Genomic DNA, 15,318 nt, shown 5'->3' with positions numbered 1-15,318 from the left:
TGATTTGAGCTGTAGCAATGTTTGGATTGCAATAAACTGGCAGAAACAGCTGCCAGAGGCAGCAATTTCTCATTATGACTTTGTGTTGTTTGGCTCAGTTAAAGGTGTGTTTTCAGGCACAAGATGAGTAAAGCCCACAGACACGATCAAACATGCTCCACAAAAAAGGCAGAGCAAAGTGTGGGTTACTAATGATAAAGTATTTCTTTTTAAATCTTAAGCTGGAAAAATGAAAACAGATACATCACCAGCAGACCAACTCGCTGCTCTAATAAATATGTTACTGTCCGGGACTTCATACCTCCGCCATTTGTTGCTTTCTCTGAGCTTTGGTTGCCTCGGTGTAGGCATTGTGGTCAGTCTCAATCAAAATCAGGTTGTTGGTCTCCGGGTGGATGACAAATTTCCTGGGGGTGTACTGCAGAGGGAAGGCCACCTGGTTAAAGACGGCTCCTAATTTCTCCAAAGCCAAGATTCTGATAATAAGAAGATAAAGGAAAAGAGAACAACGAGACAGTTACAAATCATTTCATTCACAGGTCAACCTATGATTTCTGTTGACTGTCAGACCAGCATCACAACACCAGAAGGAGGTGTCGTACATTATCAGGCAAAGCTGTGCTTTCATTATACACCTGAAGTGCTTTTATTCAATCTGTAGCCCCTTTTACACAGAGATTGCAAAACAGAGTCACTACAAAGTCACATCTTTAGCTGCCTTTAGTTGTTTTTTTCTCTCACAGAATCAAACAGCGCCAGCCTTATGCTGCACCAGTGTGTGTATGTGTAACTGCTGCAGTGTGTGTCCATACCTCAGTGTGTTGGTGGAAATGGCCACTATGCCTTCGGGGCACTGCTCGGAGGCAAAGCCGGAGGCGTACTCCAGAGTCTCATATGACAGAGGGGTCAGGTGGAAGCGAGACTGGTACGAGTAGCTGAGCCAGGAGCGACTGGACATCGCCAGCACCTGTCAGTGAGAAGAGACAAAGACAAGTGTGATACATCACATGATTATTTGGCCTTTAAAATGACAAAAAATGATCAGAATTTTGGCAAATCAACAGTGAAAAGAGCCTTAATGTCACACTTGTATGAAAGCAAGCTGATGCATCCTTTCATAATTAAGTTTGAGTTATATTATTGATCATAAGTAAATGTCTGAGTCACATACAGCTTCCTGTCCCTGCATCCTGACTCGGAAGAGTTTGACAGGTCGGGATCCCAGGTAGCGTGTTCTGGTATCTGACAGGTCACCAGTCACCGGGTCCAGCACAGTCCTCAGCAGCACACCGTTCTGACAAAGGGGATCAAACACAGACACATGATTTACAATCTATATCCAACAAACTGTCACAACAGCCCTCAAGAAAAATACATGCAAATAGACAATAACTTTTTTTTTTATCAGTTAATAGTGCATGCTGGTAATCCAAAACCATTACTTCTATTAATACATCAGTAATTCTGATTAGGTATCACAGGCTGTTGGAGATATTCTTAGAATAATAACAGAGAATTCAGAATATTATCATATTAGAAATTCCGATATTCGGCCGTAATATTCTTACAGGACAAATATGGAAAAGGTGTTATTCAGAGTTTTCCTCTTGGATCTATCACTCAGTACAGGATCAATCTGAGCCGAAGCTGATGTAGATTTGACTGTCTTAGGTTGTAAAGCCTCAGGAGGCAAATTGTGATTTGTAATATTGGGCTCTTTAAATAAAAATGAACTGAATTACTGTCTAAAATAATGTTATTTTAAAACAACATTTCTGGGATCAGTTCGGTGAACAAGAAACAATACCTGAAGTCCGATGTTGAGGTAAAGGAAGCCGATGGTTCCCTTTTCTCCAAGTTCATCCTGTTTCTCGACGCCTCCCATCTCAACGATACACAGGCTCTCTGGCTGGGCTGGCAGGGCCTGCATACTGAGCGGCTGCAGGCAGTCCTAAACACCATAAACATTCAGAGGGTTTGGACTCTTTCAACATACAGAAGGATGCCGACACACACAACAGGCTCACTAAAGTGCGAACACATAAATATGTAAATAAAAGAGGTTCGCTTCCTTTAAAATATTAGGTGGTATGAACAAACGCTGGAAAAAGACTATTTACTTGCATTGGGTGATTAAAGGAGATTTTGGTAGCAATCTGTTATCAGTGAATTTCAGCAGTGATTCCAGCTCTTCAGAACGAGCAACTTGGTAAGAAAGGGTCCACAAATTGCAAGAAATTAGTAGATTTAGATTTTTTTTTATAAATAAAAAAGCTTGGGAAAATGTCTAGGGAAAAAAAGACAAAAGTTAAAGACAAACAAAATTCATCACTATCATGAATAAATATTTAAAATTATGTTGCAGATTTTATGAAATCATTTTTAAGCACTGTCTTTTACTTTTTTACTATTATAATTATTATTATTATCCTATTCGTTTATTTATTTATTTAAAACTAATTTTAAGGTAATTCTCATGTACTTCTTACTAATTTCTTGCCAATAGTCTTCTTTTGTTGCTCTTAGCCTTCTCCCATGTTTTTGGAAGAAATCAAGCCCATTTGCTCGGGTTTAAAGGGTTAACTGACACTTACTAACACAAAGAACATTTAATTTAATGGTATCAGGTGCTGGGTGTGTTTCTGTTTGTACCGAAGGGTCCAGGGAGATGATTCGGACAGTGTTGTCAACCAGTCCCACAGCCAGGAACCTCGAGCGCTGCTCTCCAGGTGGAACGTTGGCCAGACTCATACACACCACGTCTGCAGACATCTCCTTCCGCTCGGTGTACTCGTTCAGCTGGCCGGACTAGAGGGAGGAAAAGGACGGAGACAAAAACAGAACAATATTACACTGCAGATTTTCAGTCATCTCTAGATGAGTTAATAAATGTGTCAATGACAGTGTCAGTGAGACGGTGCTCACGGATGAAGAAAAAAAAAAGTTAGAAAAAGGTATAAAAATTGGCATTTTGCAAAAATGGTTGCTCTATAAAAAGAATATAAACTTATTTTTGAAACTTTAAGGCCTGCAGTGGTAGATTTACCCCCCCCACCCCCAAATCCTTTTGAGGTTACACTGCGATTTTGTGACTTGTTAAATATGAGGTTGAAGCAGCATAAAATGTGAGATATGAAATGCTGAAACATCCATGTGCCTTCTTACCGGGTCCATCTCAAAGTAGACCAGCTCCCCTCCAGTGAGTGCGATAACAACCTGTCGCTGGTTCACAGCGCAGCGGACAATGGTTTTTTTACCCGGAGTCTTCCACTCATTTACACGCTTGTCTGCTCGGATGTGGCGAATACCGTCTGGGTACACCTGTACGGAGGAGCCCGGAGGGAGCGAGGGAAGAAATAAGATGGAAAGAAAGTACGTTGGTTTCATTGTTGGTATCACTTTGTATTTAACAAATAAAGATGATGTTCGAGACTCATCACACCCACCTGCACCAGCGCGTCTTCACCGAGCAGCGAGCAGGACAGAGTAGGCGTTGTGCCCAGAAATCCAGAATCTGTCACTTCCTCTACGGTCTCCCCGATGGACAGAACCAGAGTAGCGTTCACGAAAGACACAATGATGTAGGCGTCAAACTCATCTAATGAAAAAAGGAACAGAGACAAACAAAGACAGAGAAACGCTGATTAAAAAGTCCTGCTGAGGCTAAACATGATGAATAAATGTCAGGAAAGATCAACGAGACCACGAGGACAAACACATGGGAATTAAGACAAGAATTATTAGAATAATTCACATTAAAGATGTGTTATAAACGACTACTTCAGTGACATTTGTTGAAACGCGCTCTTACACATCTGCAGAAGACCTTGCACAGGTTTAAAAATGGTGAAGGTTCTATAGGCGACAGCTGGCCGTCCACCCTCACCTCTTTCTGAGCAGGCAAAATGCTTTTAAAGCTGAAATTAAATCTCAGAGCAAACTGACCTCCTAATCAACAAGAAAGTATTCTTGTCCTTTTAATGAAGACAAATGTGAACATAGGGGGCGACCCAACAACAAAATTAGAAACAGTCTTTGATACTGAATCTGTTGATATGGTAGTTTTTGTTTGTTTTATCTTACCTTCTTATTCATATAATTTGTATACTTTTTTCTTCGTAGTTTCTTCATGTATCTTTTTATCTTTCTGTGAAGCACTTTTATTTTATTTAATTTTATTATTATTACTATTACAAGTTGTTATCAATCCTGTGTTGACTGAATAGCAGATTCACAGACTCAACACCAAACAACTGAATCCAGCCTGAAGGTGTTACCATGCTGCTGTTTGTAAACACAACACCTGGGAAATCTGAGAAGTGAAATTCATTCATTCTGACAGCGTTAAGATACAGTATCAGAGAATCAGTCGTCTCCAGTCATCTCATTAATCCAAGCCCGTCACTGCATCCTTTAACTGACTGTAAGCCCAATTGTAAATTAGGTTTTTGAGACGTTGTTTAAAAAAAGACAATAAAAGAGAAGGCTGAAACAGGAAGTTCGTTACCTTCTACATGTCTGCGTACTGTCCACACAGCGTTGGGGTTACCGGGCAGCTCGGACACAGCCATCTCGGATACCTGACAGAGACGGAAAGTGAGGGAGGAAGAGAATAAACAAAGTAGAGAAGAACAGAAGAGACAAAAAAGGGATTTAATGTTAGTCACAGTATCATGACACTGTAGGGAAGACTTAGGTCGGTTTCATGCAACGTATAACACAACATTTTAAGTTTGTGTGTGCATGTTATTAAAGAAACAGCATCTCTCAGAGCCGTGCTGCACGTGTGTGCGTGTTTTCTCACAGGAGGGATCTGCTCTCATCACACTCAAAATGAACCAGGAACGCCACACAAGCAACAAACAACCAGTGACTGTCTGTCATGTTTGTAATCAGCGAGTGACAGCAGCTTTCAGTGGTGACACCAGATTCTGTTCGCGCTAAAATCAGAGTAATTGACAGACTCTTCAGCTTTTACTCAGAGAAGAGACATGAACAAACTCATCACTTTCAGCCTGCAGTGTGTCTGCGCCTGAACTCGTCTGCATGCAAGTTACACGCTGTGTTGTTATGTGCGTGTTCATTTACCTCCAGTCCGTGTCTAAGGACCCTCAGGGTGGACCGCGGTCCTCGTCCACAGGCAACGTACAACTGTGGTGTATCTTCATTGGCCAAATCAGCAATCTGTCAAAAACAGGAAGAGAGTAGACAACGAGCCAGCGAGAAATTAGACTTTTTTACAGGGTTTATACCCATTTTTACCAGAAATTCATTCATTTATTTTACTGCAGATCTGTAGAGAAAACATGCCTTTCAAACCCACAGGTATCTTTTCTTTAAATATTTTGGCCTTTTTTAAGGCTAAGTGGGCAGCCACCACTTTAAAAAGTATTTGGTGATTTTAAAAGAAACATTTTGGCTTTTTTTTATTTCTGAAGTAAACATTTGGGCTTGTTTTCAGTATTTTTTGTAGTGTTTTTTAAAGAAAACGTGGGGTTTTTTAATTTGGGGATTTTTTTTTTCTTTAAAACAAAACTTCCAAAGCCCTTCATGTTTTCTTTAAAACTCACCACGATGTCACCATTTATCACAGCTAAAAACTGTAAAAACAGACAATAGCATTGGATTTTCAAATTTCTGATTGTCCTTGGACACATCATGTATTATTTAAAGTTTTGTGAAAGAGATTTCCAGGACTTTTTCCAAAATTTTCAGGGTATATTTATTTTTCTAAAACTCTGCCAGGCCTGTTTGCAAACAAGACTTCCAAGACTTTTCCAGGTCTTTCTTGACTGTACTAACTTTGTTATTATTAAGCGATAGAGCTCACAGGTATCTGAAGGCCCAGTTGTGAGAGAACAAGTGCAAACACACACACACAGACACACTGACCTGACAGGACATGATGGGTGATAAGTTCTCCTGTTCGTCCACCAGCACCAGGTTCTTGAGGGGGCGGGGCTGGAAGAAGAAGGTGTCTCCCTCTTCCAGCGGCATCGCAGAGGAAAACTCAGGCTCATCATCGTCGTCACCCAAGTGAGCGATCTGGTAAAGGTAACTAAAGGGAAGCAAGGCAAACATCATGAGCAGGAGAGATTAGAGAGAAAAAAAACAATAAACAGACAACAACACGGAGCTCTGAGGACTTTTTTTTACACCAATCTGAAGGTTGAAAAGAAAGAAAAGTACAAAAGGTTGAAAAATCTGGTAAAACAAGGTAAACATAATTAACCTGAAGAGGAACTGATGCTGAGACATGACTTACTGGTTTCCAAACTCTGAGGACACAAACAAGAAGCCAGTCTTCAGGACACACATAGCAGTTGCCACAGGGATCGTGTCAAAGTATTTTAGCCTGATTTCTGTGACCTGAGAAACAACACAGACAACTTTTAAACACACATATATGTGCCAAAACATTTAGCTGAAGAATCAATTCACAGGAAATGTATCAAAAACTTTGCATTTCTCGTTAACATCAGAGGTGAACGGTATGCAGCACCTAATAAAAAATCATTTCTTTCACTTTGAAACTGTCATGTGACAGCAAAGAAAGTGTAAAAAGACAACACTACAGAGGCAGGGACCCTCCATCCGCGCTTCATCTTTGCTCACCATTTCTTCATCTGTTTCCAGGGTAACCTTAAAGATGTCTCCCTGCTCCGTCTGGGCCAGGAAGAAGAACATTGACTTGGTCTTGTGGGTGGCTGAGCAGACAAAGATCATGCCGCGCTCCGGGTCATCCAGGTCATTCTGCAGGAAGAGACAGATGAAGGAAAAGAGATGGGGGAGGGGAGCAGGAAAAAAAAATGTGCACGCAGAGACAAAACGTGACTCAACACATAAAAATAGGTGGAGTGGGTGTAATGACTTAAATTATAACAAAGCTTCCAAAAACACAGGAGAAAAACATCCTTCCATTTCAAACCGGAATTACCGCCTCACGGCTGTATGTGAAGCAGTCCAGATGCAGATAACATTTATGTCTGAGAAAACATGAATGCTTCACACACATCTCGAACCCGGCAGCACAGGAGATCGATGCAATCAGCACAGTTTCACGGTGGACGCCACCAAATTCTATTAAGTGTATTCTTGAGTACGAGTGGACTTTTGTGCCAAACTTGAGGAAACTCCCTCGTGGCAATCTTCAGATATCAGAACCAGAAGAACCTGAAAACTGGCCACAGCCGTCACCAGCACAGAGGGCTTTTACTAGTAACTAAATTATATCTTAAATCCTTAAAGTCAAGAGAAGCGTCACATTCAGATGCTCAAAAGAAAACTCTCGAAAAAGGAACTCAGAAAGTTTAGAATAAAGATTTGTTTTTCATGATGTGTTTCTGTATTTCGGACTCACCCTGCGTCGTGGGATGGGACAGCGAATGTCAGGCTGGTCTCCAAAATTCTTGTATGTGATGTAATTTTCGGAGCAGATCAGAACTCCGCTGGGCCCGTCTGAACCACCGGGAACTAGACAGAGAGGAGCGTTTAGTGTCAGTTTCTCTTGAAAATGATGACTGCAGTGAAATCAGCTGATATCCAAAAGCAGGGTGGGCTGTTTTTAGGCTTGTCCTCGCCCTCGTGTGTTGTTGTGTCGGTAGACTTGTGCTGAGATCAGAGGTGTTAAATCTTTCTCCAGTGAAAGTCAGAGAAGAGACATGACAAACTCATCACTTCCACAACACTTTGATGAGGGCGATATTTTATAACCTAACAATCTCTATATGTGGTCTCCTGAAAACAAATTCAGTCCTAAAAACTTACAAGATATCGTCATCACGTCATTGTTCATACAGGGTAAACTGACCGAGCACGAAGCTCGTTTACAGCAATGCCCTGATTCACATTCAGTGGGCTAAAAGGATATATAATAGCAATAAATTCAATAAAAATAAATAACTAGCAGAAATGGCTGTCAAAAGTTATAAATAACAATAAAATCAGCAAAAACGATAAAAAAGATTAAATAAAAAACATATCTGAGAAACACCAAAAAAACACAAGAGAAAAAAACAAACACTTAAACTTATGACAACATAAACAATAAATAACGATCATGTGAATTAGGAGGAGCAGGAGCACTGTACAGTAACTATATTACCCAGCATACACTTAAACACATTTCTAAATATGTTTCTAAATTTCAATATTTTGACACACCAGCCTGTTTTTGGCATCACAGACTGATGCAACTTTTGTTTTATCCTCAGAGTTTGCAACCACATGTGCCCAAATGCTTACCAGTGATGAGGAAATTCCCGTGCTCTTCCAAAGCCTCGCTGTATTTGCGGACCACGTGATTCAAGCCGAGGTCCAGCTCATAAAAGGTGAGCGTCTGCTGCGTGTTGGCGGCAGCTTCTCCTGTCGGGTCGTTGTCAGCTTCCTATAACGAGCGAATATCAACACACAGGATCAGATAAATCTCGTGTTAGGGCACAGAGTCGAGCCTGAGACAGTGACAAATGTTTAAAGCATCAGGAGAGTCAACAAAATTCAGTGTTTCCTCTACACTCATTTAGGAGTGGCGGCCCACCACTCCTAAATCCTACCCGCCGCTCCTTCAAATGTTGTTTTTTTTTTTTTTTTAAATTGCAAATACACCACCGCCGCATCACAGCACAGTCCTGCACTGCGTTGGGTGTCGCGAGTGCTGAGGCAGATAACTATCTTGCTCCGTATCTGCTCTTTGGGGTAGATAGCACCGCCCCCTCCCACCCCCCAACAGAACTAACTGGTGCCGACGTTAATTAGCTACTCGCATCCAGGCATCAGGTCGGAGAGTCAGAGGAGTGTCGGCTTGAAAATAGTGTGCAACTTACCGGAGAAAAGGTAGACTTATTAGCTTAAGAAAACTTATAATAGATTTTATTAGTTAAATAAACATTCGCAAAATATTGATGGCCAGCTAAGGCAGAGACGGTTTTTTGCTATGGGCAATGTGGGCGACCGCCCAGGGCGCAATCTATTTGGGGGCGCACGAGCACCCGCAAAATAAATAAATAAATAAATAAATAAAAATCGCAAATTTTCTACCGCTCATTTCCACGTCACGTTAGTGGCGCAGGTGCGGGGCGCCCTTACTATCATGTCAACTTTCTGCTGAGAGTCATGTCTACAGGTTGTGTGCGTCAGAAGAAAAGGCAGCAGGGAGACAGGAGGGCGATCAGCTCACAGCTGCAGAGGCTGAGAGCAGGCTGAGTTTAACTCTCAGAGGAAAAGCAAGGAGGGGGGTGAGGGATAGACTGACCTGTTATGATCCCAGCTGCTTCCAAATAAATTGTATTTCATTCATAAAATTAACATAGATACTTTTACATTTATTGCGCTATGTGAAAATGTAAAAACTGCCACAACTGTCAGGTTTTTACTGGAACTCACTTTAATGTCTGACCGCATTAAATCCGTCAAGCGTCTGCATAACTCTCAATACGCAATACAGAGCTTCCGCTCAGAACTACTTCCTGTTGCAGTCCTTTCAACATAAGAGCATGTTGGAATATGCTGAACATCACCACATGGGCGTTGGATGGAGGGAAAAGGTGATGATGTTAAATTGAGTCAAGGGTGTATCATGGACAAAAGACCAAAGAAACCATCAGATGTCCAGTTCAGAAAGAAAGGGAAAGAAGAAGAGGAGAAACGCTCAAAAGATAAAAGGTATGCAGGTCAGGTGACGTTAATTGTACGTAATGAAACAGTAGCTTATACGCTATTTATTATCCTCTTGCTAATATGCTGCTACTTAGCCACAGAAGACGACTGTATTTGGTTTTTAGCTTTGCTGAACTAGCAACTATTAAAATTTGAGGCATTATGCTCAGATAATACGATGTTAATGGATGACTTTTTTGAGGGGGGGGGGGGGTTCGCCCAGGGTGCAAAACTACCCAGGACCGCCTCTGAGTTAAGGTTACGTAGCTTAAGTTAATTGGGCCCGGTGCCAACTCAACTCAGTGTCGCTGACGTGAGTAAACTAATTGATAGCATTAAGCGATATACACGCCATGATGTATTTTTACATTCAGCCTTTAAAAAGCGATTTTCATGCCAACCATTCAATAAAAAGGGGCATTATGCTGGGCATAAAACTAAAATCTGCAGTCAAGTGTCATTTGTTTACGCCGCCACGGCTCCCCGGAGAGCCTGCCCCCGCTGCTGAAAAAAATCCTAGAGGAAACACTGAAATTGTATACCAATGATGCTGGAAATGAATGGTACGTGCTGAGATCAGAGGCGTTAAATGTTTCTCCAGTGACAGTCAGAGAAGAGACATGACAAACTCATCACATCTGCAGCACCAGCTGTGTTCGTGATCTTTAAGGCGTAACCTTGACCTCACCTCATAGTCCATCTCCAGGCAGGCAAACATGGGGTTTTCAAAGCCCACGTCGACTCCGACTACGTGGTAGACCAGTGTGTTTGCTTTGTGGGCCTCCAGTGGAGAGGAGATGGTCAGTCTCGCAGCTGCATCTCTGTTTAGAATATAAACCAGCTTCTGTTTCTCTATCGCTCCTAAATGGAGGGAGACAAAAGGCATCCCAAATGATTAATTTTATTTAACTTACAGTAATGGCTAAAGACCTCTGAATATGCCTGCTGCCTTCAAATGGAAATCTGCTCACGATTTCCATTTGAAGGCAGCATGTATATTCAGAGGTCTTATTATGACATAGGAAGGCACGTACTGCTAGGGCGACAGTGTCTAGAAGTGAATTGGGCTAACAACTTCACAAGCTGGAAAATGTATTTTGCAGTGATATGACAACATTGCAAGGCTGTGCAGAATTCACGGGGATTGCCTGATTTTGCGTGAATTGTTGCGACCCCAACATCGCCAAATCGTGGATGGACTGATTAAAGGCATTCCAAACTCCCAAAATGTTGGGTTCAACCACCTTTCTATGTACTTTCTGTGAATTTACAAAGCTTGTGACCATTTTTGTTATCATTTGAATAATTATTATACAGCTAAAAACTACTCAGAACATCCTGACAAAGCTCTGTGAAACACAAGCAGAGCAATCTCACAGATATTTGAAATATAATAATTCATTTCTGTATTATTTTTCACAAACATCGATATGACATTTGTTGTCTGCAAAAAATTAAAATAAAAAAAGTATATTTAAAAATTACTAATATTATTCAATTACATTTTTTAAATTAATATTTGAAACCCTAAATTAAAAACTAAATACCTTCAAATACATTCAATGTTCATTTCCAGTGGTATATTGAACTGTGCTACACAAAGTAAACTCTTTCTAAGGTGTATATGGAAAAGATGTTGGACAAAAGACGACTGTAAAATACGGACACATTTTACTGTGTTTTAGAGTTATACTGACCTCATCTGTGTGATCACAAGCATATACTGACTATTATATTACTGGGTCGTTTAGATTCATGGAGAAACATTTAAACTCTTAGATTTGCTTACCGATCATGACAGCTCTGCCTTTTGGGTCGACAGCCAGGAACTGTCCGGGGACGATGCGCCTGCAGCCGCTCTTCCCAAACGTTTCCTGGTGGATTTTCTCAAACATGTTTTTAGATGGATGATATTCCAGGATGACGATACGACCGCTGTCACTGCCAACAACAATGTAGTCTGGAAAACATAGAAGAACACTGATAATACAAAAAACTGAGAGAAATATGCTTATCCCTCTCACACTTTATCAACATATTTATATATTTTTGTGAGGTCATAAAATGATGTTTCTTATGTTTCTCCCAAACTAAGATCTCAGGAAAAGAGGAAAACCAGAGACTAACTCTGCACTTACATTTATCTATATTTAAGTATATATTTAGAATGGTGTATTTAACTGTATGATCCATGTTAGGGGAACATGCACCTTCAGCTACGTACCTTTGGTTCCTCCGGTGAGTCTAAAGGCCATCAGCGACCTCACGATGCCAAAAACCTCCACTGTGAGCAGAGTGTGCACCTTTCCTGTGTTGGCATCTGGCCGCAATAACTCCAAGATCTTTCCCCTGGAAACAACAATCTCCTGCATCTTGGTTCCTATGAATACACAAATATCTTTCTTTTAGGATTCTGCATGTGTTACGTTTTAGCTGAAAACAAACAGAGTTGCATCCTTTCTGCTGACTGCAGTCAGAGCATACAAACACAAAAAACGCGCATTTGGAAAAAAACAGAAATGACAGCATGGAGAAAAGGTTTCTATATTTTGACGTGATGAACGTTAATCGGAGCATGCAGGCCTGCATGTTATAAGGTTACATGATCATATCAGCAGGTCATCAGTATTGGCAGATAACTGCTTTAAAATTAAATATCAGCAATGGCCCAATTAACTTCTCTGCTGATATAACAGGCTAATAAGATGACACTTTAATTATGAGATTTTAATTAGTTAAAATTTGCCCGGGTATCAGCTGTTGTCAGGATTGTCTCAGGGCATCATTCAAGCCTGTTTAAGTGGGAAGAATTTTTCAGTTTTTTCTTAAATTTATTACATAAGAATGAATGTGGTGTGTTTTACTTGTAACTAACGTTAAATTGGCTTTACTGTTTTACCCAGTGAATGTGTACATTTTGAAAAGCATTGTATTTTATGTCGCATCTGACATCCATCACGATAGTAGGTGTAATATGTTAACTGCTACAGGAGAGACTTGATGTTCTCTGCAATTAGCTGAAAAAATACGTGCAAATATTAGCTGGACAAAATTAGTTAGAAATAATCACTTTATTGGATACTGACAAAGATCTAATATTGTGCTTCCTCACTGCATGTAAACAGAAGTATTAATGTTCATTTTTTATTAGGAACGTTAACAGCTAAGCAGGACTCGGAAAAGCGGGAAAAAAAAATATTTAGTGCATGTAAACGTAATCAAAAAGTCGGTCCAAACCAACTTTTTCCTCACACATCTGAAGCAAACTAGGGTTTAAAATGCTGCCCAAGAATACTATTGTGTGGAAAAAAAGAGCCAGATATTGCACCACGACACCCCCAAAAAATCAATAAGGCAGGCAGCGATCTCACCTGAGAAGTTTCCATGGATGGCATGAGTGATGCCCGTAGCGCGCTGCAGGGTGATGTTGTACAGAAACATGGCTCCTTTTCTGTGGTTTCCCCACAAGGTTCTTCAGGGGCTGCAAACAGAGCACTTAGCCCAGCTCAAAACTGTGGAGAAATAATGAAAAACAAACACATATAGGTACTGTAAAACATCAAATAAAGCTAGTCCCAATTAAATGCACAGTGCCTTTTACTAGTCCGATGTGGCAGCACATTTTAACAAATAAAGGCCGGTCTAAATTACAGGCCCAGTCTGACTGCAATGCAGTTTATTTTCATTACTCTTATTTATGACTTTTGGTTGCTATTTTTTTGCTAATGTTTTATCTTGTAGCACTTTGGTATTTGTTTCTCGTTATAAATAAAATCTATTATTATTTTATATAAGATCTTTGGATGTATAAAACCCGTTTGTTGGCGACCTGCTTCAGATAACGTTTGTTCGCTGCTGAGATCACACAAACAAATATAAATGTTTAAACTTTTTTCAGTGTGGACATACATTTTTAAAAAAATCCCAGTCAACTATATTCATAATTCTATATATTTACAATATTTTAAAGAATTATTATAGTTTTTAGACACTCTTTTAAGACCATCTCTTGCTTTGTGTTTTTTATTCTACTTTCTCATTTTTCTTTCTTTTTTGGCGAATTTTCTGGTATTTTTTTGTACTTTTCACAGATTACTTACTAACTTTTGGGTAATTGCTTCTTCTTTTGTTGATCATTTCATTTTTCCCATGTTTTTGAAATAAAAAATGAAGTAAATTCCCACAGGTTTCCAAGAGTTAAATAAAAAATGGTTTTATTTCCATCTTTTAACAACAGTTTTGTGTGAAAAGAAATAAAAGCCACAAATATAGACGCCTGTCCCAAATACAAGCCTGCTGAGGTCAATGATTTGGAGTTTTAAAACATTAATTTACAGTAATACGCGTGTTTGTGCGAAGGACAGCTCAGTTTATTCACCATGTGCAGTCTTTTATTCTACATTAATCTGATGTGAAACTGAGCTGAGCTGCACTGTGGAGGAAATATCACCGTGATAAAATAAATCAAGCTTACAAATATAAATACACTTCTCTAAAAACAGCTATTAAAAGTTAATTAAGGATTAACATGCTTGCTGGACACACATGTGAAGTTGTGGTATTTAAGTTACATGTCAATAAACGCTGCTAATGTTAGCTTAGCAAGTCCGAATAACCATAAATTAACGTTTATTTGCAAACTTCGCTCATTTGTTACAAACACGAAGTAGCACAAGGTTACCTATCATTATCTTTGATGACTGAAATTAGCCCAAATTCTGCACAGTCAGCCTACACAGCTTAGATACCAACTTGCATTGATCGGACTGAGTCCATTCATAGAAAGCGCCACTTTTGCCGGACGCCATCCTTCATTTTCGTGCTAAATAACTTCAATCTGTGCGCATTTTACGCGCATATCACGTCCCTTTGGTTACTAACAAACTGTAGATGTGTGTGATAAAATATTTACCGGCGTGTTCTTTAAGATGATTCAGATTTCAGGTGGATAAAGTTTCATTTACACAAACAATCTCAATGAAACTCCGACGACGAGCCGCCGTTTTGGGGTCCTTCGTCAGCCAGCATGACGTCACGTGAGGTGGCCCACACAGCGCCTGACAGAAATGTGACTCGTGCTGTAATAGCTCCAAATCTCCGGCAGATGAGGACAAAGACCTCCATAACGGGACCTGGGTACAGATGAACACAAGTTGGGGATATTGTCATGTGTTTTCTTGTTACGTTATATTTTTTTAAATATTGTTTGTTTCCTTTTAACCCCTTGTAACCTGGAGCGACAACACAAAAACTTTTTAAATAAAGTTTAGATTGTTTTTTTGACAATTGTTGATGATTTCATCATGCTGATGCAGCAGGTGCCACCTGGCTGTCCGCTGGTGTATAATAACACCGTGTGAGTTCTGTGTCCGGCCACATTCTCACCTAACGCCATCCAGCGGCGTGTCATGCAGACGTGAAGGGTGGCTTTTGGCACCGTGATCTTACGCCAAAAGCCCTATCAAAGTGGAGGTTGTTGACTTGGGAATTAAATTTAAATATTATCTTAAATTTAATAATAAATATTTTTTTGGGGGGTGGGGGCTTATTTAAAAAGTTTTTCTTTATTTCTTTATTTAAATAAGTTTAGTAGATTGTTTTTTCTTTTAAAATATACATATAACAAATAAAACCAACTTGAAGCTAGTTTCAGTGTAAAACAAA

General features: G+C 40.0%; 1 protein-coding gene across 1 annotated transcript in view; it reads right to left on the bottom strand.

The window, feature by feature from the left end:
• The window catches only part of sf3b3 (splicing factor 3b, subunit 3), a 31,328-nt gene extending 16,603 nt beyond the window's left edge, over nt 1-14,725 (bottom strand). Inside the window, exons 1-19 of the mRNA XM_042495824.2 lie at nt 14,567-14,725; nt 13,026-13,166; nt 11,879-12,034; nt 11,444-11,614; nt 10,343-10,515; nt 8,245-8,386; nt 7,361-7,473; nt 6,616-6,753; nt 6,266-6,369; nt 5,893-6,058; nt 5,089-5,184; nt 4,508-4,580; nt 3,447-3,598; nt 3,166-3,321; nt 2,653-2,808; nt 1,808-1,951; nt 1,172-1,294; nt 813-967; nt 302-476 (exon numbers count right to left, since the gene is read on the bottom strand). Coding sequence (XP_042351758.2) covers nt 302-476; nt 813-967; nt 1,172-1,294; nt 1,808-1,951; nt 2,653-2,808; nt 3,166-3,321; nt 3,447-3,598; nt 4,508-4,580; nt 5,089-5,184; nt 5,893-6,058; nt 6,266-6,369; nt 6,616-6,753; nt 7,361-7,473; nt 8,245-8,386; nt 10,343-10,515; nt 11,444-11,614; nt 11,879-12,034; nt 13,026-13,095 — 2,463 coding nt within the window. The 5' untranslated portion in view covers nt 13,096-13,166; nt 14,567-14,725. The remainder of the gene's footprint in view (nt 1-301; nt 477-812; nt 968-1,171; nt 1,295-1,807; nt 1,952-2,652; nt 2,809-3,165; nt 3,322-3,446; nt 3,599-4,507; nt 4,581-5,088; nt 5,185-5,892; nt 6,059-6,265; nt 6,370-6,615; nt 6,754-7,360; nt 7,474-8,244; nt 8,387-10,342; nt 10,516-11,443; nt 11,615-11,878; nt 12,035-13,025; nt 13,167-14,566) is intronic.
• Nucleotides 14,726-15,318: the final 593 nt, after the last annotated feature.

The sequence above is a fragment of the Plectropomus leopardus genome, chromosome 7 (genome assembly GCF_026936395.1).
Source record: "Plectropomus leopardus strain MGB_pleo_1.0 chromosome 7, ASM2693639v1, whole genome shotgun sequence".
In the NCBI taxonomy this organism is placed as follows: Eukaryota; Metazoa; Chordata; class Actinopteri; order Perciformes; family Serranidae; genus Plectropomus; species Plectropomus leopardus.
Note: the sequence above shows the minus strand (reverse complement) of the source record. Positions and strands in the feature narration are given on the sequence as shown.